We start from the raw sequence: 27938 nt of genomic DNA, 5'->3' as shown, positions 1-27938 counted from the left end.
AAGTAAGATTACAAATATGACCATTAACAATAACATAACATCAGGGACTCCCTTGGTGTACATCATGGACGATGGACCCGTTCTGGTCAATAAGCCCCAATTTGAGAACTGTGGCTCTAACCAATCCCTAAACATTTTATTCTGTCCTCCAAACATTCTGATCATTATTCTTTGAGGGTTTTGGGTGGTTTCAGTGTCTGTTATGGCCGCATGAAATTACTACACACAACAATTGTCATATGCCTTGCAGTATAAACAAACAAACTGGTAAACATGCGAAGCCTGTGATGTCTTTATTAAATTGACAATATTATTATTATTATTATTATTATTATTATTATTATTATTATTATTATTACCCAAGTTCACAAATAGACAGGGCTTCATCATGGATGAGGAATTCCTTGGACCAGTTGTACATTTCTATATGTCACTTTTATACACTTGAGTTGTACATGTAGTTTTTGCAAAATTCTTTTTCCTCCACTCCCTGATGACATTCAAACCTTAATCAAAATCTTTTATATCTGCAGGATCATATGCAAGCAACACATTTTACACCTGAGAAGATTTTAAGTTTGTCAGGAGATGTACAGTTTACTGCAAATGTGAGCTGATTTATAGTCATTCAGTGGTAAGTTGAACCAATCATGTTATTTGACACTTGACACTGGGAAGGATTAGCTTTGAGTGAAACTCCAGAGCACCCGAGATACAGTAGGTCACCTTGACAGCGCCTAGGTTCAAAAATGGCTTTTACTTTCCAACCAATTATTGGAACTCTTGGTGCAAATGGGCTTGGATCCTGAAACTTTTGATCTGTTTGCTACTTCTACATTCATTAATTCAATCCAGTTCAATAAGTGCCTTCGCCTGGTTAGGGTCCCAGTGGATCAGGAGCCTGAACTGGATGCAAGTTAGGAATGCACCCTGAATGGAATGCCAGTTCTTCACAGGGCATCATGCACTCAGTCACACCGAGAGGCAATTTAGATTCACCAATCCACCTACTGGCATGTTTTGGAAGGTGGGAGGAAACCCACATGGTGAAAAGATTAAAGCCTAAAGATTGAGCTCAGGACCCTGGAGCTATAAGGCAGCAATGCTACCCACTGCACCACAGCCTTACTTCTGAACTTCTGTTTAAATAGCTTGTTATCTGAAAGATAAACCCTCAGCATTACAACATATTTATGGCACTTTTTCCCCCATTCTTTCACAGATAACTTCTTGGATCCCCTCAAGAGTCTGTTTCACCAGAGTGAAGTTGGCGAGGTCCATTCCAAGTTTTCTCTAAGGAAACCATCATTGCCTGATGATGACATATGTTACACTGTGCCAGGCAAAACTGAAACCTTGCACAACTGCAATTTCAACAGTACAGCCAAAACGTTTCTGGTGATACATGGATGGACGGTAATTCCTCTTGAAAACAGTTTAAACCTTTGCTTAAAATAGAGCAGTTCTAATTGATGTGCAATTTTGCATCTGCTAGGTGAGTGGGTTGTTTGAGAGCTGGGTGGCCAAACTGGTAGCTGCTCTGTATGACAGAGAGAAAGATGCCAATGTGGTCGTGGTCGACTGCCTGGACACCGCTCATAATCACTATGCTGTGGCGGTACAAAATACTCAAGAGGTTGGTCACTTCATCAATTGGATAGAGGTAATATTTCATAAAACACTCAATATGCTTTCCAAAAACACATTCATATGAACGCACAAGTTTGGTATGGAGCATGAAAAAAAAACAAATGGATAGAAGTTGTTTTGACCTTTTTGTTTGTTTGTGGATTTCTCTTTTGATAATTGATCTTTCTCAATCTATTTTTTTCCATTTATATTCAGTTTCATCACTATGTCTGTCACTATGTTTCTGACTTTGAGAACCTCCAACAGCAACCTCATGATTCTAAGCATCTGTTGATATAGTCTTTTCCTTTTTATTCAAAAGAATAAGAAGGTATTTCCTAGCTTGCTAAAGTTCATGTTACCCAATCACTTCAACACCATCCATCCCAGGGGAAGCTGGAGCCAATCCCAGCTGACTTTAGGTAAGAGGCAGGGTACATGGGGAAGCTATGGCCTAAAGGTTAGAGAAACTGTTTTGAGACCAAAATGTGGCCGGTTTGACTCCTTGGACCAGCAGGAATGGCTGCCGTGCCCTTGAGTAAGGTACCTAACCCCCAACTGCTTCCTGGGCTGCCCACTGCTGTGGGTATGTCAGGGTCCTGTTGTATGTTGCTCTGGATAAGAGTGTCTACTAAATGCCTGTACTCTACTACTACTACTACTACTGTACACCCTGAGCACTCAAGAGTAGAGTAGTTGGCCTAATCCACATGTCTTTGAACTGTGGGAGGAAACTTAGGCTACATCCACACGACAACGGCAATGAGATTTTTTTTTAGCGGGTAAAAAAAATATCGCGTCCACATGGGCAACGGATCAGTAAAATATCAGGTACATATGGCAACGCAATGCTTGCTGAAAACGATGCAATACACATGCCACACCTCTACGTGCGCTGTAAGACGGTCCCATCGGAGACACCAGAACAATAGAAGAAGTAGGACGCATGCGCATAAACCCCTTCTTCTACCCGGCGTGAATGAGTGAGTGCTGCTTGTTCTAGTCATGTGGTTGTGACGTCATCATAAACAAATCCGTTCTACTCATCCAGACGACTTCACAACGGCGCCGTTGCCAGATTTTTCCACTCTGGAAACCGTTCTCAAAAAATATCGTTTTGGGGCACCCAAAACGCCAGTGTCGTGTGGACGCCAGGCCGAAACGATAAAAAATTTTATCGGATTCACCTGAATCCGTTGCCATGTGGACAGGGCCTTAAACCACACAGAAAAAGGCCCCGGTCAACTGCGAGGTTCAAACCTACTGTAGGACCTAGCACTGTGAGGCAACAGTGCTAACCACTGCACCACCATGCTGCATCAACACCAGTTGCAATTATATATTACAAATCCAAAAATTCAAAATCCATTTTGTTATTCTTTTGCTTCATTCTTCACTTTGTATGCTCTATGAATTTGTGCCTGTCCTTTTTGTACTCTTTTTCAATTGTTTTACCCATTCCATAGTTACCGCAACCATGCTGTCTGGCTTGTTTTGTGTACATTTGAGTGAGGTTGAGAGATTGGAGTGGAGGTAGTTTTGTCATTTATTTTTCTGATTTACTGATATTTAAAATTGTACCTGTTGATAAAACTTAACACAAAATATGAAAATAACTACCTTCGGTCAGTGCAAGAAACACATTATTCTCCACCCAGATTTCGACAATGCTAGATATTTATCTCCATTTTCCAGTTTGTCTTGTTTTCCATTGTTTACTTGTCATTTCGTTTTTCTGCTTGTTTTCCATTTGCCAAATAAGCAAAAATAACCATAATGTGCAAATAAAAAATATAGTACACAAAAGTGGTAAAAGTAGTCTCATGACTTAAAGATTTTACTAAGCCCATGGAATAACCTTAAAGTTAAATAGTAAGTACTATAATTGTTTTGTTTAAAAACAAGAGGCATGTATACCAGAATGGATGATGGAAGCTTTTTGTTAATTATGCCTCTATTCCTAAAACAAGGAGACAACCAATATTCCACTGGAGAAGATTCATCTCATTGGTTACAGTCTTGGTGCCCATGTTGCTGGAATCGCAGGTAGCCATGCCACCAAGAAAGTTGGAAGAATAACAGGTAGATGTTTAACTCAAATCTGTAAACAAGGAACAACATTGGAATTGTATCAGTTACAATGCCAAATAAGCAATCCTGGGTTTTGTAGGCCTTGATCCAGCAGGACCAGATTTTGAAGGAGCCCATGCACATCAATGGCTCTCTCCTGATGATGCCCATTTTGTGGACGTTCTTCACACCTCAGGAGGAGCCCTGGGCCTCAGTATTGGTATCAAACAGCCAATTGGCCATGTGGACATCTACCCCAATGGAGGAAGCTTCCAACCTGGCTGCAACATGCGAAGAGCCCTTGAGAACATTGCATATTATGGATTGCTTGGTAAGAATTGTAATTGTGTTCCTCTCCATCTCGGTGAAAGAGACATGGCTTCTTTGCCTGTCAGTCCCAGGGAAGGAGGTGTGACCTCTATACATGTCAGACCCAGTGAAGGAGGTGTCACTTCTGTGCCTATAGAATAAACTACTGCTTTTGCACTCAAGTTTCCATCAATGAACAGTTTATAACATCAACGAAACAGACTTCATGTTAAAAATGTTATAATTATGTTATCTGTTATCACCCAAATGAGGATGGGTTCCCTTTTGAGTCTGGTTCCTCTCGAGGTTTCTTCCTCATGTCGTCTGAGGGAGTTTTTCCTTGCCACTGTCGCCATAGGCTTGCTCATTGGGGATAGATTAGGGATAAAATTCGCTCATGTTTAAAGTCATTAAAATTCTGTAAAGCTGCTTTGCAACAATGTCTATTGTTAAGTGTTATAAAAATAAACTTGACTTGACTACTGCCTGAAATTAGACTGCCATATGATTGTCGTTTTTTTGTGTGGCTCTTCAGTCTATACTTTATCCCATTTCTTTTCAGCAATGAATGATGTCCTCAAGTGTGAACATGAGAGATCAGTCCACCTGTTTATTGACTCTCCTGAATGAAGCAAAGGCCAGTAAAGCCTACAGCTGTGGGAGCAGTGCTATGTCTGAGCATGGCGTGTGTTTCAGGTGCCATAAGGACCATTGTAATATGGTGGGCTATAATGCCAGGAAGGTTCACAAAGCCCGCAGCATGAAAATGTTCACCAAGACCCAAGCCTCCATGCCATTTAGAGGTCAGTACCTAAGATACCTCACCTTATATTTACATTTATTTGTTTGACATATTTAAGCCAAACCAAGCATACAGCTGTGTAAAAGCTAAAAAGATGTCCCTGGGTTTCAGTAAAAGTGGAGCATAAGTTAAAATATTTCAACCAATCAGAAAGCTGCATAAACACTCCTACTCAAACATGGCATAAAACACATTACGTTAGCTAAGATGGTAAATTCAACATTGCCCTAACATTAGCCAACTATCTAGTTAGCTGTCTTAACAGTGATATTAATATTGCTTCTCTAGAAACGGCTATCTTAATTTATGTAGCTAGCCATGTTTGTTAGCACCAATCTGACATCATGCTGCCTTCATTGGCTATTGGAATTATTGTAAATACAAGCTCTTGTCTATGTCCAAGTTGTTGATCTTCGTAATTCTTTATTTTTATGAAAGCAACTTACTTTTGTGGGCGGCACGGTGGTGTAGTGGTTAGCGCTGTCGCCTCACAGCAAGAAGGTCCAGGTTCGAGCCCCGTGGCCGACGAGGGCCTTTCTGTGCGGAGTTTGCATGTTCTCCCCGTGCCCACGTGGGTTTCCTCCGGGTGCTCCAGTTTCCCCCAAAGACATGCAGGTTAAGTTAACTGGTGACTCTAAATTGACCATAGGTGTGAATGGTTGTCTGTGTCTATGTGTCAGCCCTGTGATGACCTGGTGACTTGTCCAGGGTGTACCCCGCCTTTCACCTGTAGTCAGCTGGAATAGGCTCCAGCTTGCCTGTGACCCTGTAGAACAGGATAAAGCAGCTAGAGATAATGAGATGAGATGAGAACCTACTTTTGTAGTTACTAATTAGGATATAGAGATATACTTCCATCTATAACCTCTAGTTGCATTATGTAGACTTTCATGTTAGCAGGAAATAGATGACACTAGATAACAAGCTAGCATTAGCGTTGAACTTGAACAGAAATACTTTTCTTTTAAGTATTACAGTTTAGCAAGTAGGAAATGGCACCATCTGAGGACAGTAAACTAGCAAACCAGCTAACTTTAGGTAAACTATTCTATTGTCAAAAGACGGTATTAAATGCTAATGAGTATGTTTAGCCAAAGATGTGAAAAGGTTTGCAGTTGGTTATTATGATATTGAAATTCCTGATATACATACTTGCAAAAAGTCTTTTTAGAACCTCCATCAGGGAAACCATTTTAGGTTCTATAGAGAACCCTGTAAGAGTATTCTATTCTGAGAGTTTTATTTTAAGATTATTCTTCTATTGCATTATTACATGGCTCATTTGAATATACTTGATTTTGATTGTTCAGTTATGGCATTCGGCGATCTGTTATTTTTGTATAACAGACCATTGCTATGTATAACACTGTTGCTATGGACCACATCATTAGTAGAAGCAATAAAATAATTTTTAAATTGATATTTTGTGTCAAATTATTGATTTCTTTAGTGAGTAGCCATGTAACAAGTGGGATAATGTGCAGTGAGCTGGTCACTTTTGTGAAATAAACCCCTTCAGGGTGATTCAAGACCCCTCTGCTTTCCTTCAGAGTCCTGCATCACCATATCAGTGTTTATTTCACAATAATGACTTGCTGTACATTAATGAGTTCCAATAGAACTCTTGCAGAATTTTTTTTTTAATCAAGTGTAATTAAGTCTTCCTTAGAAAGAACCAGTTTCTTGAGTTGTGGAGGTTATGGTTGTGTTTCTCTGCACAGTTCATCATTATCAGTTGAAGGTTCACTTCACAACACAGACAAATCAATCTATGACAGAATCCATAGTAACTGCTTCCCTTTACGGTAGCAATGGCAATGCAAAAAATCTCCATATTAATGTGTAAGTAAATTCTATTATCATCAATTGAATAATTTTCATGTAGACAAGCTAATTGGTGACGATTGCATGCTGGCAAGAACTCACTTTCCTATTTCTTAAGCAGAAAAGAAAATATTGGCACCAACATGACCCATTCCTTCCTCTTGGTTACGGAGGAAGATATTGGTGAACTGCTGATGCTTAAGTTAAAGATGGAGGACTCTTCCTCAGTGCTCAACATAATGTGGTCCTGGTGGAACGGAGATTACCCTGAACTTCACATCCGAAAAATTAGCATTTGGATTGGAGAGACGCAAAAAAAGTATGCTTGCTCACTTTTATCAACACTTCACCATTCCTTATGTTCACAATTCACTGGCTTATGGCTAATGTAAAGAGTGCTGCATCTGTTACCTTTGGAAATTCAGTTAGCAGTTAATGCTAAGTGTCATACAGTGTAATTTTAGCAATACAAATATTTTTTGAAATTGCCCAACACGTCTGAGGGACATGCTGATGATATTGATTAGTTTTTGTTTCCATTATCATTTTGCCTTTGTATTGTTTGTACAAAAGACTTAATAGCTAAGTGATAGCCTCAGTCATTTTCTAGTTCATGCTGTACATCCAGTTGCCTAGCAACAATGTCCTCATGGTGATCATGTAGGAAGTGGCAGCTCAGTTCTGTCGTAGTACGTTTGTGATGTGATTTTTGCTAAAAAGGTTAAGCTTTGTTTCTGTTTTTCACCAGGATGGTATTTTGTTCAAAGGATCTCCAAAATACAAATTTGCTTCATGAGGTGATTTTTGTGAAATGCAAAGACATGTGGAGGAGGTCGTCTATGAGGTAATTCATTCATTCACCAGTAATTCATACACAGCTTGTAACATAAATGATTTTATTCATTCAAAATACTGATACACATCTTTTAGATAATTTTTTTTCAAACTCTGCAGGCGCAAGCATAAGAGCCCATAAGATGACAAAATGTAACCCACTGAGACGAAGTACTTGAATTATTATTTATTCTGATCTTATTTATTTATATATTATTGTATTGTATTATTGTAATGCATTTAAAACATTCTTTTTACAAGTACTTACATTTTAACTCCTGGTTGTTTGATGTATGATGAAACAGTACAAACTTCTGTGCTGGAGATTTAGTAATGGTAAAAGGCTGGATGCTCATATATTAAACACCACTGTTGTGCTCTGCTCCTGAACATAACACTCCGACAAGTTTAATCTCAAACCAAGTGTGCCAGAGCTGATAAACTAAAGACCTCCGAGGATTGAACTGAACAGTGGATTCAGTTAGAATAATTATGACTGTCTGACATTAGATATTGGGTTGAGTATTAAGTATTTAGGTATTAAGTTAGATATTTAAATAATATTGGCTGGAGTTGAGTGGTATATCAGATATATTCCATTCAGCTAGCTTGATATTGAACAAGTCGAGGATGAGTTCAGTATCATGCTAGCTGAATGGAATATAATCTGATATACCATGAAAAAGCTATTATTATTATACATACGCCTTCCTTTCTAGTGTTCAATGTGTCTTTCTCTTTCAAAATTCTCTCAATCTTCCATATTCAATGAAGCAAACCTGGCAGCCATGTTTGTTTACAAATTGTCTCAGTCGTTTGCTAGCGCAGAAGTTTTACGTCTCTGATGCATGACGTCATGTTGTCTTGACAACCATGCAATCATACCAAATAAATGAAACCTGCTAGAAGGAAAAAGAATACATGTTTATTCCATCAAAAAAGTGTCCTGTATGTATAATAATAAATTATATATTATGCTAGGTAAAATTAGTTATTAGGTTAGGTTAGATATGGGTGGTGTAGTGGTTAGAACTGTCACTTCACAGCAAGAAGTTTCTGGGTTTGAGCCCAGTGGCTGACGGGGGCCCATCCTGTGTGGAGTTTGCATATTCTCCCCATGTCTGCGTGGGTTTCCTCTGGGTGCTGCAGTTTCCCCGACAGTTCAAAGACATGCAGGTTAGGCTAATTGGTGGCTCTAAATTGACTGTAGGTGTGAATGTGAATTGTTGTTTGTGTCTGTAGGGCTCATCATCACAATACTGACACATAGAGACAAACAACAATTCATATTCACACCTACGGTCAATTTAGGCCCTGTCCACACGGCAACGGATTCAGGTGAATCTGATAAAATTGTTTATCGTTTCGGCCTGGCGTCCACACGGCACCGGCGTTTTGGGTGCCCCAAAACGAAATCTTTTGAGAACAGGTTCCAGAGTGGAAAAATCTGACAACGGCGCCGTTGCGAAGTCGTCTGGATGAGTAGAACGGATTTGTTTACGATGACGTCACAACCACATGACTAGAACAAGCAGCGCTCTCGCTGTTTTGTATGAACCACTGCATTGCATTCACTTTTGTATACAGCTTTTCTTTTAAATAAACAAGTAACTGAACCATTTCTTGAATTTCTTTTTTTTTATTGGATAAGACTGCTTTTCAAAATGTTCACACACAATATAAAAAGTTATATAAATTATATAAAAATGCTTTTCAAAATGTTCACACACAATAAGAAAATTAAGTTATATAAAACTATGCACAAAATAATAAAACTAATTTGTACACACAGAAGGCACGATTTCCTTGCGTAGTCGCAGCCATCTTCTTCTTGTTGTTGTGTGTTTGTTCCTGACAGTGCTTCACACCGGGTAGAAGAAGGGGTTTATGCGCATGCGTTTACTTCTTCTATTGTTCTGGTGTCTCCGATGGGACCGTCTTACAGCGCACGTAGAGGTGTGGCATGTGTATTGCATCGTTTTCAGCAAGCGTTGCGTTGCCATATGTACCTGATATTTTACTGATCCATTGCCCATGTGGACGCGATATTTTTTTTAATAACATCTCGTTGCCATTGTCGTGTGGATGTAGCCTTAGAGTCACCAATTAGCCTAACCTGCATGTCTTTGGACTGTGGGGGAAACCGGAGCACCCGGAGGAAACCCACGCAGACACGGGGAGAACATACAAACTCCACACGGAAAGGCCCTCACCGGCCATGGGGCTTGAACCCAGAACCTTCTTGCTGTGAGGCAACAGTGCTAACCACTACACCACCATGCTGCCCAGATCTTAAGTAGTTTAAAGCTTTAACCTGCTGGTACATAATGCCTAATAATGTTTTTATTCCATTCAAAATTGTTTTGCAGATTGCGGTAAAAGTCTTTTGTTTACATTTTTAAAGTAAATTGGAAATTGCACAGGTTTAAAAGTCCCATGGGAGCATTTTTAGCACAAAAAGTAACCTTAAATCAGATCCAGGGTGTGGACTCCTATAAGCAGTTTTTTGAAAAGTCTTTTAACTTTCTAATATAGTTTTGGTTCTTTCATAATTTCAGATGACTGCAGAACCCAAAATGATTCCTAGATATCTTTCTGGATTTCATTTCTTGTCTTTACTTGAAGACGCTGAATGTATTAAAATATTTTTGAAATATTCTTGTAATTCTAGACATCACAATAAGTTTTGTTGTTGTTTTTAAGTATGTTAAATTGAATAAGTTAAGTAATCTGGTGCTCCTTTAAAAATATTTAACTGGCTAAATGAATTCATTCCATTTTCGTATGGTTATTCCATTGTAATGGATCAGAACTGGCCTCAGCTGTCTTGCAGGTAACTGAGTAGAAAAGAAATATTAGGCATATTCAAGCACAAAACTTCTACATATGACATGTAGATGAAAAAGTTCGATATGGATTTCAAAAGGATCACTAACAGTGAATTTGCAGAGGTTTTGCTGCATAGAAAGCTAGCGGAGTAGTGGACACATGATTTCAAAACAACAACGACGAACTGGATTCTGGGAAGGGTGAGTCAGCCCCTTTAAGATAATGAAAACCCTTTTTTTTGTATTTTTTGAGTTTAATGTATGTAACTCATTGTATAAAATGAAACATTGTAATGATGTGAATGTGTAGTAAAAAAAAAACAACAACAACTAATCATTATAATCTGTGATAACGTAAGAAGAGCAATACGACACACAGGCTGCTGAATACAGAACAAAGTCCACAAAGGCAAACAGAGTTTTTACAGTCAATAGAATTTCAAGAATTTACCTTACCACAATTTAGAGTGAATTTTCATATCTGATATTTCTTTTCCCTTTGAGCTTTTTCCCCCATTTTATCTACACCTCTTACCCTGATTCTTTAAAAAATGAACTTTACAGTATCTTATTGCCGTCAGTACAGTGATGTGAAGTGTGTTTAAAGTAACAGCACGTTGTAATGCATTTTTAAATTGAGTGCAACTATATTTTAATACTATAACACTGGTGACAGTAAAATTACTGTAATATTTATCACTGGAATAATTATACTCTTATTGCTAAATATAGATTTTAGATAATTTAAAGTGTCCTATGCTAACAAAAGATTCTGAGAGAAATGTGTTCATCAAAGCAACTATTTAAGTTTGGTTCAGAGAAACTGGAAAAATTCTGTTAAAATGTTTAAATATTGGTTTTAAAAATTGTCTAATAATAAAAGATTTTTAAAAAAATGTCAGTGCTTCAGTTTAATGATTTTAGTTTCCAGTTTTACAACACAGATAATGATGCTTTGTTTTACTGTGCTTTTAAAATTTGTAGCACAACGCTATTGAAAATTGATTGGTCAGAAGGTGTTGATTAATTTTCTATAACAGCAGTTCTGACAGTAGTGCAGATACAAATTACAAGTTTATATTAATGCACTCATTCTAGTACATTATTATTTCTATATAATCAGCTTACATTGTTAGACACCTACATACATGGACTAAAATGTGTGTAATTATTGATCTGGTGAAGTTTTATGTGAGATTGTTTGTTTATTTATGTTTATGGAAGGTGCCTTCAGTGTCCCTACCATGTGAGTCATACTGACTCAGTATTACTGAGTAACTAACTGGAATTGTTGAAAAAAATGGTTAGTGTGCTTTTAACACACACACAAACAAAAAAAGAAGTAGAGAAACAGAAATAAAATGTGAGTTACATAAACTAAATTTAGTCAACATGTAGTGAGAGATATGAAGAGTTAAAATCAGTGCTGTACTGAGTGTGAGCACAGTGCACAGAAACTCCAGTATACTGTCATATACCGTAGATAGCAACAGTGCGCTTGTATTATCCAACAGACATTCAGTATTTCCAGCTCAGTTAACGTGTTGAATCTTCTCTGTCAACACTTTCAAGTGTGCGTCCAAACAAACAGACAGTGACAGCCATTACTGCCGAGACTCCCAGGATGCCCAGCAGGATCGCCCACCAGTGAGCCTGTCAAAGACAGCACAGCAGGAACGTATTAATCTAGAACTAGGATGATTGCCTAACCTTAGTGACAACTGGTTAACAATACAAAATCCCAATTTCATTATTGACATTGTTACTGTAGTTAACTAAGTACTTGAATATCTGTACTTACTTTTTAACTTTTACTTACTTTTTCTTTCAGTGAATAAATTTCAGAAGAAAAATTTCTCCTTTCTACTCTCTATATTTTCAAATATCTCTACATGTCTCTATAATCATCATATATTCACAGTGTACAGTCACAGCACCAACCACAGTGGCTATCCAGAATAATAGGCAATAACAATGTATGTCTGTTGTTCATATAGTGATTGCAGTAGGGTTACAGTATGTCCAAGTCAGGTCCAGGTTTAAGTCGGGTCCGGGTGCCTTGCGAGTCTGTGAGGTGTTCTGTATGGATATAAATTTGTCAAGAAAACTGGACCATGACCGTAGTAAAATGTGGCCCCCTGAAACTAGTTGAGATGGGGTTTCTTTGGTTTAAATTGTCTCATTGACTGAAACTTTGACTGTTTTTCTTTGACCAGTTTAACTGAAACTGATGAGGGTGTAGTGGTATAAATAAGGTGGGTATTGGGGTGAACTTATTTGGCTCTGAATTGCTGGTTCAAATCCCATGAGTGCTCACCTGCTTTTTTTTTTTTAAATTCCATTTCATGTTTTCATACAACAGGCCCTGTAGCCAGGCTAATGTGTTATGTGATCATTTGTGCTTACAAAGACAAGTTTGACATTTACCGGTAAATAGGCTATGCAGTTTTGTCTTTGATCGTCCCCAGGTTATATCAGGAAATGACAAATCTGCGAACGGGAGAATCAAGCTGAAAAATATCAGCAATCGTTGCCAATTAACATGGAAGCCAGTTGAACCATAACACCGGCAATCTCAAAATGGCTATACAATGTAATTCTACAGGAAAATCAACTATGTCAAAGTAAACCACTTGTTTTTACCACTGACAGGCCAGGACAGACAGATGTTTACAAAAGCAATCCTTTCCATGTTGTCAGACATTGTCATGTTGTCGTAATCGGCGAAATATTCAGGCACTACCTTGGAAATAGACTTCATTACTATTACTTTGAAAATCATTTCTCCTTTTATAAACAACACAAAGCCCATGTGATAATCGACTACAGGCACTGAACAGGATGCTGTGTCAGAGACTGGAAAAAGAGAAAGGTAACACAGTGACTGTTTTTAGTCATTTTCTACAGTTAACTTTACAGTTATTGAGGTAAACAGACACAGTTATATCTCTGTTGTATCTATCTGTTCCGTGTTGCCAGACACCTATAATAACATTGAATCTGTAAGTGGTGAAAACATGCTTTACTTTGACATGAATGTTTCCCTGATAGAATTACACTGTATAATCATTTTGTGGTTGCTGGTGGTTGTGTTCTAACTCGATACTGGACTGATTTCAATCATTTTTGTCTCTAGTAAATATCTGGACCCAAAGAGATGGGAAAGGTAGGGCCCAGGTTAAAAAATCACTGAGTTTGCCTTTAAGCAAGTTGATGTTTGGTTTTCGACTTTAACTTGACTGAAGAATTTGAATCTGTACTTCAACTTATCATTTATTTAATGAATAGTTTAGATGAAAATGACAGGCACCCAAACACAGTTTGAAATATGTTCAAACGGCCTAGCTGCTGGTATTTTGGTTGAATTAAAAAAAATAACTTTGGTGAATAATAGAACTTGAACATGAACTTCAAAGAACCAACATCTTTTCCATAAATATATACACAAATTTACTTATACTTGCTTCAGACTACATTAAGAGCAGTGAGAGCCTGTATTTAGAAAATTAAGGTCAAAGTTGAAAATATATTATAAATCATCTGTATTACACTTCCGTGACAATTCTGCCTTTACACTTTGAAAATTGAAATGATTCTAGTTGTCCAAATTGGCCACTTACATAACGCCCAGCTACCCTGAAGTTTTTTTTCCTTGTTTTTAGATAACAGTGGGTCTCACTGTCTCTCAAAGCACATCAGAAAGTACTGGATGATTTTGAAAGGATTTTGTAACTCTAGTGCAAAGCTAAAGAAGCAAATGTCAGACATCAAATATACGTATCTTGGGTGATCAACTACATTTTACAAACTGTATGCATTGTAGTTCCAATGAATATTAATAAGAAACAATTCTGTGACTGAAACAAGTTTCTCAAAACAAGTCAAACCTTCATCCAGTCTGCTATGTCATCAAACTCTCGCAAGTTCAGGAAAGAGTTTTTCAGTCTGGCGATGGGGCCATCTGCATCCAACAGACGACATGTCTGGAAGTGATCACAGTAGCCCTGGTTCTTGTGGCACGGAGATCCAGGCGCCAACGCCACCCGCTTTCCCTTAAAGGACTTTAACAACACAGAGGAAGTGGTGCTTGCGCATGTGTTGGGGTTTCCTAATCACAAAAGATGGCCTGATTAGTAGTGAAAGATATTATTATTATTATTATTATTATTATTATTATTGTTATTAATAATAATGAGATGTAAAATATTTGAGTAAATGTATTTATTTACTGTGTTTAAGTATTATTTTGGAAGATTTATACTTAAGTATTACCAAAATTGAATACCCTATGCTCTTAAGTATATATTTATAAGAGAAAAACACACTTTTCACTCTGTCCATCAAAGTATTCATTAAAAATCCTGAACTACCATTTTTATGCCTCCGCCACCTTAAGGTGCAGGAGGCATTATGTTTTTGGGTTGTCCGTCCGTGCATGTGTCCATCCCGAAACCTTGTGAACACGATATCTCAAAGGCTAGTGAAAGGAATTTCACCAAACTTTCACCATTTGTGCGCTTTGGGACAAACATGAACTAATTAGATTTTGAGGTTAGAAGGTCACAGGTCAAGATTACTGTGAGGTCAAATGTCCATCCCCAAATCACAACTTACTAAGGTATGTAGTCTGCCAGGCAAAGGCATCCCCATCGATGCTGTTGGCATCGAGTTCTATCTAGTTTTTTTCTGTTTACTCCTGCCTGGCTCTATTGTGTTTTTCCTTTTTAAACTTTTTAAGACATTCAATCAAAAACATACCTGCCAAAAAAAAAAAGCCATTTTAAGAGGGCTATGGAAATGGCAGGTTTTTGTGATGGGAGGAAAAAATGAATCCAAGCTAAATTATGTTAGAACTTTTTCTACCCTCAATGTGAAACTACATTGTAGAACAATTAAGTGAAAAACAATCAGAAACATTTTAGGGAAAAATAGCTAAAATAAAAAACTTACAGTAACCTGGTTGCAAAAGTGTGCACACCCTTTTATAATTGAGGATGTGACTGTGTTCAGAATGAACCATTCACATTCAACCTCGTGTTCAAAAGTAATTATTGTACAGCTGTCCTCAATGAAATTATTCTGATTTTCTTGATGTCTTGGTTTCATCTGACTTCTGAAGCCATGATCCACAAAGAACTTACAAAGCTTGTACAGGATCTCACTTGTTGAACGGTATTGCTCAGGAGAGGGGTAAAAAAGAATTTCCAAACCATTACATGTTTCAAAGACATGCAAATTAGGTAAAATACCCAGCCACTGGGATTGTACATACTTAGCACCAGTCCCAAGCCCAAAGAGATTGGGGAGGGTTGCGTCAGGAAGGGCATCCGGCATAAAACCTATGCCAGATCAGGTATGCAGAACAGATTTGCTGTGGCGACCCCTAATGGGAGCAGCCAAAAGAAGAGGTAGTAGTAATAGTACCATGGAACATCATGAACACCATCATAAGCAAGTGGAGAAAATGGAGCACCACAGTGACGTTACCAAGAACAGGATGTCCCTCCAAAATTTACAATTGAAAAGACTAATACTTACCAGGGAGGCTGCCAAGAGACCTACAGGAGCATTAAAGGAGCTGCAGGAATATCTGACAAGTACCGATTACTCTCTGTATGTGACGACAATCTCTCGCATCCTTCACACGTCTAGGCTAGCTGGTAGGGCGGATAGACAGAAGTCCTTTCACACAAAAAAAAATCCAAGCCCAATGTAATAATATTATAATAATTCCATAATTCCAAAAGATATGGTTGGTGCAAAAAAGTGCATCACCAAAAGAATACCATACTCAAGGTGAAGCATGGTGGTGGCAGTATCATGTTTTATGGCTGCTTTTCTTCAGTCAAACTGGGGGTTTTATCAAGATGGAGGGAATCAGGATGAATAGCAACAAATACAGTACCAGTTGAGTTTAGGGTAAAACATTCAGGCATCTGCCAGTAAGATGAAAATGAATTTCACCTTTCAGCATGACAATGACCTAAAACATGCATCCAAATCAACAAAGGAATGACTTAACCAAAAGAAGATCAATATTTTTGAATGGCCTTGCCCATGGGCGTCGCCACCATTGAATGTGAAGGAGACGTGTCCCCTTCACATTTCATAATTCTTCGTTTGGATCCCCCCACATTTAACATAAAATATTAGTTCACCCAGCGCCGTTTCTATTGCTTCGTGAAAGAATCCATTCCACTTGATCGATAAGAGAATACACATACCACTGAAAATCCACTCCAGGTTTTCCGGGCGTTACCTACAACAACTCACCGCACGCAAGTGAAGTGAATCTCAGTGCAAGCAGAGAAATTTTGGTGCAAGGTGCAGCTGCTCGAAAGTGGAGGAGGTAACGTCAGCCCCATTGCCACCTCACAATGTCTAGCTTTTGCTAAAACCTTATTCTTTTGTTATATGCCCTCAAAATTAACCCTAGGCCACGTTAAATTAATGTTCAACTAAACAGTGAAATAAGCTTAGCCTAATGGGGTATTCTTGGTTGATGATGAATTGTTTGCAATATTTGCTCCCTCCCCAGACACAATGGACATAAGGAAATTTTTTACAAAGAAGCGGAAAGTAAGTCAAAATTTCCCCACATGACAGGTTTTTTTTGTCCCAGTGGAAACGTTAGTGCAGTTAGCTGGCTAGTCAATGTTAGGAGATGTATCAGCTAGCTTAATGTTAGCTATCATTTAATTCAAACCCAGTAGGCCTGTCTTATTGTAATGCCAAGAATGAGGCATTCATTAGAGGTACAGCTGGCAATGTTTAAACTGCAGTATCCTTGCAACACAGTTACTGAAGTAGCAGAGACTCTCAGAGCCATGTGTCCAGAGGTACGTGCTCTATTCACACAAGTAGAGGTCTTGGTCAGGCTACTTCTTGTTGTGCCATGCTCTTCAGCTGAAGCTGAAAGAAGCTTTAGTGCCTTAAGAAGGCTTAAGACATGGCTTCGCTCCTCCATGAAACAGCAACGTTTGAACAATGTAGCTGTCTGCCATATTCACCAAGATAAACTTGATCAGGTGAACATGAGGGGCATTTGCCAGTCTTTTGTCTCTCTAAATGACAGAAGGTGGCACATTTTTGGAACCTTTGTGTAATCTGAGCAGGAAGAACTTGTTTTGTCTGGTCTTTTCCAGTTTTCTGGAAAGTAACATGGGAAATCAGTGTACGGGGAAGGAATAGTAGAAAGGAAAGCAATGGAGAGAGATGGATGTTATTCCAGGTGGATTGTGAAGGAAAGGGGATAAAAGTTATGAAGTGGTAGAAATTGTGGTGGCACCAATGTAAGAAGGAGTTATATCTATAAATCTATTTGTTATACTAATCTGTAAACGTTACTGTAGTATCACCATTGCATGTAGGTTGACAAAACTGCACTTGTTCATTGTGTGAAGTTCTCTTTTATGTGTCATTGCTTGACACAGTGTAATTTTGTGTTATGAAGACTGCATGATGCCATGTCATTTTTGTTATGAGTATCACTAAATCGGAAAAAAGTAAAATGCACCCACTAAAGTCACTGTTGGTGGTTAACAAAATTGCACCTGTTCATTGTGTGAAGTTATTTTTTATGTGTCACCGTTGCTTTGTGTTATGAAGTTTGCATGATGCCATGTCATGCCTGTTCATTGTGTGAAATTATGAATATTCTTATTTTTAAGCATACAGTTGAGTGTCACTATGGCTTGGCACAGTGGCATGTTGTGTTACATCTAAAACTAAATAAAAAAGGAAACACAAAATAAAAAGTAAAATGCACCCATAAAGTCATTGTTGGTGATAAATTGTGTCACATTCATCTCATTATCTTAGGCAGAGCAGTAGGTTTAAAAACAGGCTGATGAATATATGGACTAGTTGAATGAGGACTTATTGTTGAGTCTCTAAAATAGTCATTGAATTAAGTGACTTTTGTAGGTAAAATTAGGTGTTTAACAACCTGTTTAAAAATACACCAGAATGCAGGAAATGGCATCTAATTAATTAAAATTTTTCTAGGGGAGGACCCCCAGACCCCCCACCAGTGTGTCCCCCCCCCACATTAAAAATGCTTCTGACACCCCTGTCCTTGCCAGGCCCCATACCTGAAACCAACTAAAATCTGTGGAGTGACCTGATGGCTCTATTTGATGGTTCTAGAATTTATTTGAAACAAAGATAGGGATATTGCTAAAATTGAGACGTCATGCTGATGGACTCTTATACAAAAAGACTGTGTAGTATAATAAAATCAAAGGATGCTTCAATAAAGTATTAGTTTAGGAGTGTGCACACTTATGCAACTCAGTTATTGGAAGAGGGGTTTTTTCTTCTTTTTTCCATAAAAAAGTCTGGTTGTTTTTCACTTAATTTGTATACTTTGCAGTTTCTCATTAAAGGTGGAAAAAGATCTGACATGACTTAATTTAGTGCCAAGCTTTTACTTCACAATAGCTGCTATTTTAACACTGGTGTGTAGACTTTTTAATTCCTCTGTAGATGCAGGGTAAAGTGACTTCCGATAAGCCTTACCGCTGAAGGTTTACCACAGAAACACCTCCATTATTATCACCTTCATTCACGATGGAAAGTTTATTCATGTCATCTTGGGTCAATGAGACTAACCTTCAAAGATGTGTGCAGAATTGCTGGAGAGCACGCAACAACACATGATTCCAAGCTGAATAAAGGGTTAGATCATTCATTTTTGATCAGTTAAAATATTTATTTTTACTCTTTTCTATACTTACATTTAAGTAAGTTTAAATGTAGTTACCTTTTGACTTTTACTCAGATCAAATTCTGGCTTGATACTTAGACTTTTAATGGAGTAGATATTTATATATTACCCATTCTTTTACTTCACTTCAGTTTCTTTTCCCACCCCTGCTATGATCTGAGAACTCCTGATGTGTGGAAAATCAATAGTTTTTTTTTTCCCATATACAGTTAGTAAACACATTCTATTTACCTAGGAGCTGTATATGGATATGGGAGGCCATTTAAAACAGGGAAATATTGTTAAATGCTATTTTGCTCTTAAAGTTTATACATATTTCTAAGACAAATGTCTTAGAAATATGTATAAACTTTAAGAGCATATTTTGTTTTCCAGTGTCTAATCATTGAGTGTCTATAGCAATTACGAGCATGATGAGAGTACCAGTGCAACAAGGAAAAAAACAAAACAAAACTCAGTAACGAATAATTGCCATGTTCTGCTTGGAGGACTGAACAGGTTTCACAATATTTACCTTTCTGCTGGCAGCACAAGTGACATTTTTCTTTCTTATTCGCCCCTGGGCAGTCACACTGTTTTAGGCCGTGTAGCACACACAGGGAGCCCGAACATTCCTGCGCAACATATGCAAAAACAATATAAAATCATAAATGCCAGATTAACTATGACTATCCATCAATCTAAGCAGCTCCATGTTATATAATTTCCATTCCTATTTCTCTGGCCATTATACCTCCCTTAAAAGAGACACATGTTCAAAATTCACACTCTTTTACAGGCCCATATTTCTCACATAGCCAGTACTTACTACCTTCCTTCACACACTTAAAAAAAAAAAAAGAATATTTGTGATTTAAGGACATTGTTTATATTAGATACAACGAAAGTCTGGATACATGGATTGAAACACAAGATGATGCTGGACACACCCCATTAAGACAAACCCGTGTGCCCAGACTGCACAATGTCATGTTTGGCTTGGCAGCAGGTTCAGGACATGTGGCAGAGGTTCCTGTACACATGCTTTTCATCTGACACTCAGAGTCGTCCTCACACAGCAGTCCAGAGGTTTTAAAGGTACAACCAGAACTGCAGCACAGACCCTGGCTAGGACTGGGGGTGGATTAAAAAAAGAGAGAGGAACAGATAATAAATCACTGTTAAATAGGAATCACAAATATCTCTCAGTTCACTTATATATTTCTCAGGTTTTCTAATGCTAGAGTATTTATCCAAACCAGAACGTTACAACATCCATTGCTAAGCTTGTATGGAGAAAACCTGAGGGTTAAGCTATAAACCATCTAAAAGAAATGCTGAATGAAATGCATGAAGGCTATGTGTAGACCAATGAGAGAGAATACCAGCCTGCACTGTTTGTTAGGTTTTAGCCGACATTGAATTTCTATTGGCTCCCTTGAACTGTAGCAACATGGATCACTTGCACTGATTCCTATATCACATTCCTCTCCTTTCTCTAAAATCTGGTTTCCACAGATTGGCCGATCGCTGACTGGCAGGTGACAACACATGCACACACACACACACACACACACACACACACACACACACACACACACACACACACACACACACACAGGGTTTATGTGAGTTCTTATTAAGACAATCATTTGTAGAGATTTAACTCATTAAAAGAAAGTTTCTGTGGCCTGTAAGAGCAAAAGGCAAAAACAAACAAAAAAAGCAACGACAAATCAGAAAACAAAAATGAAAACACAACAGCTAATTCACGAACACATCAGAATGAACTCAAAAACATAAAGGATATGTCCTTGGACATCCCATGCTTGTTTATGTTTTGGACATGGCATGTGAGTTTCACAAGGAGAAAAAAAAATCTTCAGTTGGTTATCTGGTTAATCTAGAAAAAAATTACTTATTACCTCTGCCAACTTTGTTGGAGGAGTTTATGCTTCCACCTCCATTTGTTTGTGTGTTCCCCATGTAATTCAAAAAGTAATTAACCAATTTTGATGAAATTTTGAGGAATGGTGGGCCAAGGGCCAAGGAATAATTGATTAGATTTTGATGCAAAGCCAAATATGTGGCTTGGCAGAAGTATGTACTTCTAGTGTTACTTGTGTTATTATAGTGAGGAGTAATTTTTCTATTCAAAGGCTTCCCTTTTTTTTTTTGGTTTGGTTGTTGCATTTTCTGATTTGCTGTCCTGTTTCCAAATTTGTTGTGGAGTTTTGGAATTTGTCATCAAATTTGAATTTATTGCTGCATCTACAAATTTGCTGTTAACAGATTTTATGTTGTGTTTCTGAATTTGCTGTTGCTTCCATATTTGATATTGTGTTTCTGAATTGGTTTTTGTGTTTCCAATTTTGCTGTTGTGTTTTTGTTGTTTTTTATTTGTATTATTTGTTTGTTCTTTCACATAAAAGCTAACTTTCAGATTGCAAAATGAGACATGTTCAGACAAATCATCAAGATCCAGAATGGGTCCTACAGAGGTTTGACTCATTGTTTATCAGATCTCTAACAAGTTGAATCAAGGTATAATAGAGCCCATCCCTGATCTAGCAGCTGCTTCTGACTTGTTGAGTTTGATGTCTCACCCACAAAACATTTGTCCTTCTTCATCTTCAGCAAATGGCTCATATGCCGGAGGCTACACTGTGAGAAACGGTCGCTGTTCTCCTTCACCTCATCTGCAGCATGTGGGAACATCAGGAAATGTCCTTTCCCTTCAGTGAGTCCAAGATCACCACAATTTGAGCCTTCATCATGCTAACATGCAAACACAGAGATAGTGAGCTTGATACTGAAGTGTGACTGAGTGTGAGTTGACTGAGTCTAAATACACAGATTTCTGATGCTATCAGGGCATTCATTTGATATAACAGCAACTCTGACCATAGTGCAGCTGCAAATCACAGATTTATATTACATTACAGGCATTTAGCAGACGCTCTTATCCAGAGCAATGTACATCATACCCAGAGCAGCCTGGGGAGCAGTTGGGGTTTAGGTGCCTTGCTCAAGGGCACTTCAGCCATTCCTACTGGTCCAGGGAATCGAATTGGCAACCTTATGGTCCCAAAGCTGCTTCTCCAAACATTAGGCCATGGCTTCCCCTCATATTAATGTACTTCTTCTAATATCTTAGATAGTTATATGTAATATATGTTATATCATTTCTATAGTAACTTGGATGAATGCTTTTTACAACCCCAATTCCAAAAAGTTGAGACACAGTGTAAAAACAGAATATAATGATATACAAATGCTTTTCAACTTATATTCAACTGAATACAATATAAAGACAAGATATTTAATGTTCAAACTGATAAACTTTATTGTTTTTTGTATCTCTGTTGTCATACTTCGTGCTTCATAATGCGCTACACATTTTCAACAGGAGACAGGCAGGCCAGTTTAGCACCTGCACTCTTTTACTATGACGCCACACTGTTGCAATGTGCAGAATGTGGCTTGGCATTGTCTTGCTGGAATAAGCAGGGACATCCCTGAAAAAGGCATCATCTGGATGGCAGTATGTGTTGCTCCAAAACCTGTATGTACATTTCAGTATTAATGATGCCATCACAGATGTGCAAGTTTCCCATGCCAGGGGCACTGACACACCCCATACCATCACAGATGCTGGCTTTGAACTCTGTGGTGGTAACAATCTGGATAGTCCTTTTCCTCTTTAGCCTGGAGGGGACAACCTCCTTAATTTCCAAAAATAATTTGAAATGTGGACTTGTCAGACCACAGCTTACTTTTCCACTTTGTCGGTCAATCTGAGATGAGCTCAGGCACAGAGGATTTGGTGATTTTCTGGATGTTGTTGATATATGACTTTTACTTTGCATGGTAGATGCACCAAAGAAACTGTGTTTATTAACAATCGGTGACAACAAGCCACAGCACCAAGACCAGCAACACTAACGACTCCATGTCCTACATATTTATTGTTTACTATCCAGGTCGTGAGACTACTGCTTAAAAGATCACTGATGTCACTGTTTGCGCCGCTTAACGACATCACGTGACGTCCACCCACTTTCGCTAACTCCACCCAATGTGTCCACCCACTTCCAGCCAGCACGGTTCAGCGCGCTTGTAATCGAAATGCAACTCCAACAGCCCCGCTCAGCTCGACTCAGCCCAACTCAGCACGGCACGGCTCAGCCCGACTCAGCCGCGTTTGTAGTGGAAAAGCGGCATTATATGGCTTCAATAAATAACTCAAATAGTATTGCACACATTTCAATAATGAGCTTATTTGATCTGTAATTTGGAAACCCCTGTCCTAAGGATTCATAAAGTTCCAGTCATCTAAATATCTGATGGTGAGAAAGTGTTGGACTCACAGGAGCTCCCAAACTGTGGCCAAGCTCATGAGCGAAGGCCAGCTGGACAAACTTGGGCAGAAGGTAACGTCCAAAGTTCTTCAGGGTGATCATACCAGTGTTCAGGCTGGATGTCTGACCATCATTTTTGTGTATGGGTTTGGAACAGATCCCACCCCAGTTACCTACAGAGGACAGAGAGGAAGAAAGGAGGTTATGAAGCTGCTGAATTGCAATCCCCAGTCCTTCATGCATGACAGCCAAAATGACAGTTAAGCACAGAAGATGCACTGGCTAATATAGTCTACTGTATTGTGCAAAAGCAACAACTGTGTGTGCAGAACTTTTAGCAAGGAGCTTCAGTTGCAATTTTTTGTTTTCATGATTGCTCTTACACTCATCATTTTTCTTGGCTATGATCTATGGTATGTCCAAAACATTTTGGTGCAATGCAGTTGAAGAATTGTGATTCTCTGTCCAAGAAACAGTTCAGTTGACAGGTCCAAGAAGGAAAAAGGAAGCTAAAGATCCAACAAATATTCCCTCATAAGCATTTCCTATGTATTTTAAATAATACATAATATATAAAGCCAGTCAGAAATCTACCGGTATCTATTAAAATTATGCAACTTTTCTAAACAGTTCTTCAATCAAAGACCTAAAAATTGTCCTGTACAAAAAATTCACAATTCACAGTCTATTTTTTTTTATTCCACAATACCACTGAATTCTCAATTGGTTTGAAACTATTAGTTACTTTTCTACAACAGCAGGTCTGACAAGAGTGCAGCTGCAAATCACAGGCTTATATTAATGTGCTCCTTCTAATCCATTATTGTTTCTATCGTAGTTCTATTATTGTTTCTAATATGAATGTGTATAATTGTTGGTATTGTGAAATTTTCCGTAAAAAGACATTTATTTAAGATTTATTTAAGGAGTCTCCAGTATCAGCACGTGATGGTATAGGGGGCATCATTGCCCACAGCATGGGTGAGTTGCATGTGTGTGAAGGTACCATTGATATATTGGGGCATATTACTGGGATTTTAGATAGACATATTCATCAAGTCAATGTCTCTTCTTGGAAAGTCCATGCTTATTTGAGCAGGACAATGCCAGGCCTCATTCTGCACAGGATAGACACAGAGTGTGTGTGCTTGACTGGCCTGCTGCCGGTCCAGATCTGTCTCCTATTGAGAATGTATGACACATCATGAAGAGGAGAATCAGACAACAGCGACCACAGACTGTTGAGCAGCTGAAGTCTTGTATCAAGCAACAATGGACAAAAATTCCAATTGCAAAACTGCAACAATTAGTATCCTCAGATCCCATACAATTAAAAAGTGTTAGTAAAAGGAAAGGTGATGTACAACCCCGATTCCAAAAAAGTTGGGACAAAGTACAAATTGTAAATAAAAACGGAATGCAATAATTTACAAATCTCAAAAACTGATATTGTATTCACAATAGAACATAGACAACATATCAAATGTCGAAAGTGAGACATTTTGAAATTTCATGACAGCAACACATCTCAAAAAAGTTGGGACAGGGGCGAGGCTGGAAAAGTTAAAGGTACAAAGAAGGAACAGCTGGAGAACCAAATTGCAACTCATTAGGTCAACTGGCAATAGGTCATTAACATGACTGGGTATAAAAAGAGCATCTTGGAGTGGCAGCGGCTCTCAGACGTAAAGATGGGAAGAGGGTCACCAATCCCCCTAAATCTGCGCCAACAAATAGTGGAGCAATATCAGAAAGGAGTTCGACAGTGTAAAATTGCAAAGAGTTTGAACATATTATCATCTACAGTGCATAATATCATCAAAAGATTCAGAGAATCTGGAAGAATCTCTGTGCGTAAGGGTCAAGGCCAGAAAACCATACTGGGTGCCCGTGATCTTCGGGCCCTTAGACGGCACTGCATCACATACAGGCATGCTTCTGTATTGGAAATCACAAAATGGGCTCAGGAATATTTCCAGAGAACATTATCTGTGAACACAATTCACTGTGCCATCCGCCGTTGCCAGCTAAAACTCTGTAGTTCAAAGAAGAAGCCATATCTAAACATGATCCAGAAGCACAGACGTCTTCTCAGAGCCAAGGCTCATTTAAAATGGACTGTGGCAAAGTGGAAAACTGTTCTGTGGTCAGACGAATCAAAATTTGAAGTTCTTTATGGAAATCAGGGACGCCGTGTCATTCGGAGTAAAGAGGAGAAGGACGACCCAAGTTGTTATCAGCGCTCAGTTCAGAAGCCTGCATCTCTGATGGTATGGGGTTGCATTAGTGCATGTGGCATGGGCAGCTTACACATCTGGAAAGACACTATCAATGCTGGAAGGTATATCCAGGTTCTAGAGCAACATATGCTCCCATCCAGACAACGTCTCTTTCAGGGAAGACCTTGCATTTTCCAACATGACAATGCCAAACCACATACTGCATCAATTACAACATCATGGCTGCATAGAAGAAGGGTCCGGGTACTGAACTGGCCAGCCTGCAGTCCAGATCTTTCACCCATAGAAAACATTTGGCGCATCATAAAACGGAAGATACGACAAAAAAGACCAAAGACAGTTGAGCAACTAGAATCCTATATTAGACAAGAATGGGTTAACATTCCTATCCCTAAACTTGAGCAACTTGTCTCCTCAGTCCCCAGACATTTACAAACTGTTGTAAAGAGAAAAGGGGATGTCTCACAGTGGTAAACATGGCCTTGTCCCAGCTTTTTTGAGATGTGGTGTTGTCATGAAATTTAAAATCACCTAATTTTTCTCTTTAAATGATACATTTTCTCAGTTTAAACATTTGATATGTGATCTATGTTCTATTCTGAATAAAATATGGAATTTTGAAACTTCTGCATCATTGCATTCCGTTTTTATTTACAATTTGTACTTTGTCCCAACTTTTTTTGAAATCGGGGTTGTAATACAATGGTAATAATATCTCTGTCCCACCTTATTTGAGTGTGTTGCAGGCATCAAATTCTAACTTCATTTATATTTCCAAAATACAATTAAGTTGGTCAGCACGTGGTAACAGTGATACAAATCACTAATGCAGGTAAAACGTTGAACCACCGAAAATCAACCTAGCATCAGCAGCCTAATGCAACAGGGAAAGTGTGGATCTGGCAACCCTCTCACTGATAGATCTTATATATGAAGTCAGGTGTACTGGACCCAAACTCTGTTGAATGGAACGTCTTCAGAAATGTAGTTGGGCTTCCATGCTCTGATGAAAGAAATGTGTTTTATTTATGCTTTGCAGACTAACAGAAATCAAAAAGATGCTCAGTTCCAGTATTAAAATCTGGAATAAATGTTAGTAGGATGGATCATACAGTAGACATCATTCAGCATATTTGTTTCCACAATGCAGATCTATCATTTTGATTTTAATAAACAGATGTATACTAGCAACAAGTATGGAAAGTTCCTATAATTACTTATTCCATGTAAGTTTTATTTTGGTGTATTTGTTTTACACCTGAGTATTATCGAAAATTCATTCTTGCACTCTTACTTATTCACATTTCCAATGGAAAAAAACAATCTTTTTCCCTTATTAAAATAGGCCTTTTAAGTAGTAATTGCAGATCTTGAAGGTCTCTTCTTAAGTTACTTTTTTGCATTAAATTTTTACCTTAACTTCATAAAAGAAAATTTTACTTTTTAAGATTTAATATTTTACATTTAAAAGTTGCAAGTTTCTGATTTTCACTTAAGTAAAAAAATTTTTGGCTGGATATTTCCGCTTTTAATTGAGAAAGATTTTATACTATCCTTGTATGATAGAAAATTATCTATAGTATATTTTCCCAGTATTTTTCCATCATGCTCATCAAATAGTCATCTTGCTCATTGTGCTTGACATTTTAAATTAAGCTACTCATCTCAGAAGACCTTGCTGACAATTTCACACCAATAAATACTGGGATATACATCAACATTCAAATTCTTCTTTAGTGTTCTGCCTGATGGCAGGTCCATTCTCACAGCTTCAGCCATCAAAGCTTCTAGAGAAGAATTACAGTAGTGGTTTCCCATTGCCTTCTGCTGGATTATTACAGACGTTTTGTCCTCTCAACCATTCACACCTATGGACGATTTAGAGTAGCCAGTTAACCTAGCCTGCATGTCTCTGGACTGTGGGGGAAACCGAAGCACCTGGAGGAAACCCACACAGACATGGGGAGAACATGCAAAGTCCACACAGAAAGGCCCCCGTCGGCCACTGGGCTCAGACCCAGAACCTTCTTGCTGTGAGGCGACAGTGCTAACCACGACACCACTGTGCCGCCCAACAGCTATATAACTATAGAATAATAAGTACCACATCTACGAGAAAGTTAATATATTGAAGGTTGAAGCATCTTTCCCATGGCCTGGTTTAAGCCTCTCTCTACTGCCTTGGCCACCTCTTCTAAAGCATTCATGTGACTTTGCACCAGTTGCCTAAGAGCACAGCTGGGCAGCTTGTGAATACTTTTTTGTACCAAAACTTTTCCTAGAAAGTAACAGAGTCAATTCTTCTGAGACCTACGTAAGCAGCTTCATGTTCTC

At 38.4% G+C, this 27938-nt stretch overlaps 2 protein-coding genes across 3 annotated transcripts in view; one reads left to right on the top strand and one right to left on the bottom strand.

Annotated features, from left to right (window-relative positions):
* The first annotated feature begins 792 nt into the window (after positions 1-792).
* Positions 793-8509, top strand: LOC132899003 (lipoprotein lipase). Its single transcript, XM_060940659.1, is given in 11 exon segments — positions 793-916; positions 1223-1416; positions 1496-1663; positions 3600-3711; positions 3800-4030; positions 4571-4625; positions 4627-4811; positions 6532-6652; positions 6756-6953; positions 7383-7478; positions 7589-8509. Coding segments are annotated over 11 exon segments (1506 nt in total). The 3' UTR covers positions 7611-8509.
* A 2020-nt stretch (positions 8510-10529) lies between these two features.
* The window catches only part of si:ch1073-396h14.1 (disintegrin and metalloproteinase domain-containing protein 10), a 72985-nt gene continuing 55576 nt past the window's right edge, over positions 10530-27938 (bottom strand). The window contains exons 9-15 of one of the 2 annotated variants that reach the window (XM_060941248.1): positions 23374-23537; positions 21610-21781; positions 20393-20537; positions 19954-20137; positions 19539-19638; positions 14184-14404; positions 10530-11949 (exon numbers count right to left, since the gene is read on the bottom strand). In XM_060941248.1, the coding sequence (XP_060797231.1) occupies positions 11833-11949; positions 14184-14404; positions 19539-19638; positions 19954-20137; positions 20393-20537; positions 21610-21781; positions 23374-23537 (1103 nt within the window). In that variant the 3' untranslated portion in view covers positions 10530-11832. Of the gene's footprint in view, positions 11950-14183; positions 15979-19538; positions 19639-19953; positions 20138-20392; positions 20538-21609; positions 21782-23373; positions 23538-27938 lie in introns of those variants that run through there. The other variant, XM_060941249.1, reaches the window with a different exon arrangement.

Source organism: Neoarius graeffei, chromosome 15 (genome assembly GCF_027579695.1).
Source record: "Neoarius graeffei isolate fNeoGra1 chromosome 15, fNeoGra1.pri, whole genome shotgun sequence".
NCBI lineage: Eukaryota > Metazoa > Chordata > Actinopteri > Siluriformes > Ariidae > Neoarius > Neoarius graeffei.
Note: the sequence above shows the minus strand (reverse complement) of the source record. Positions and strands in the feature narration are given on the sequence as shown.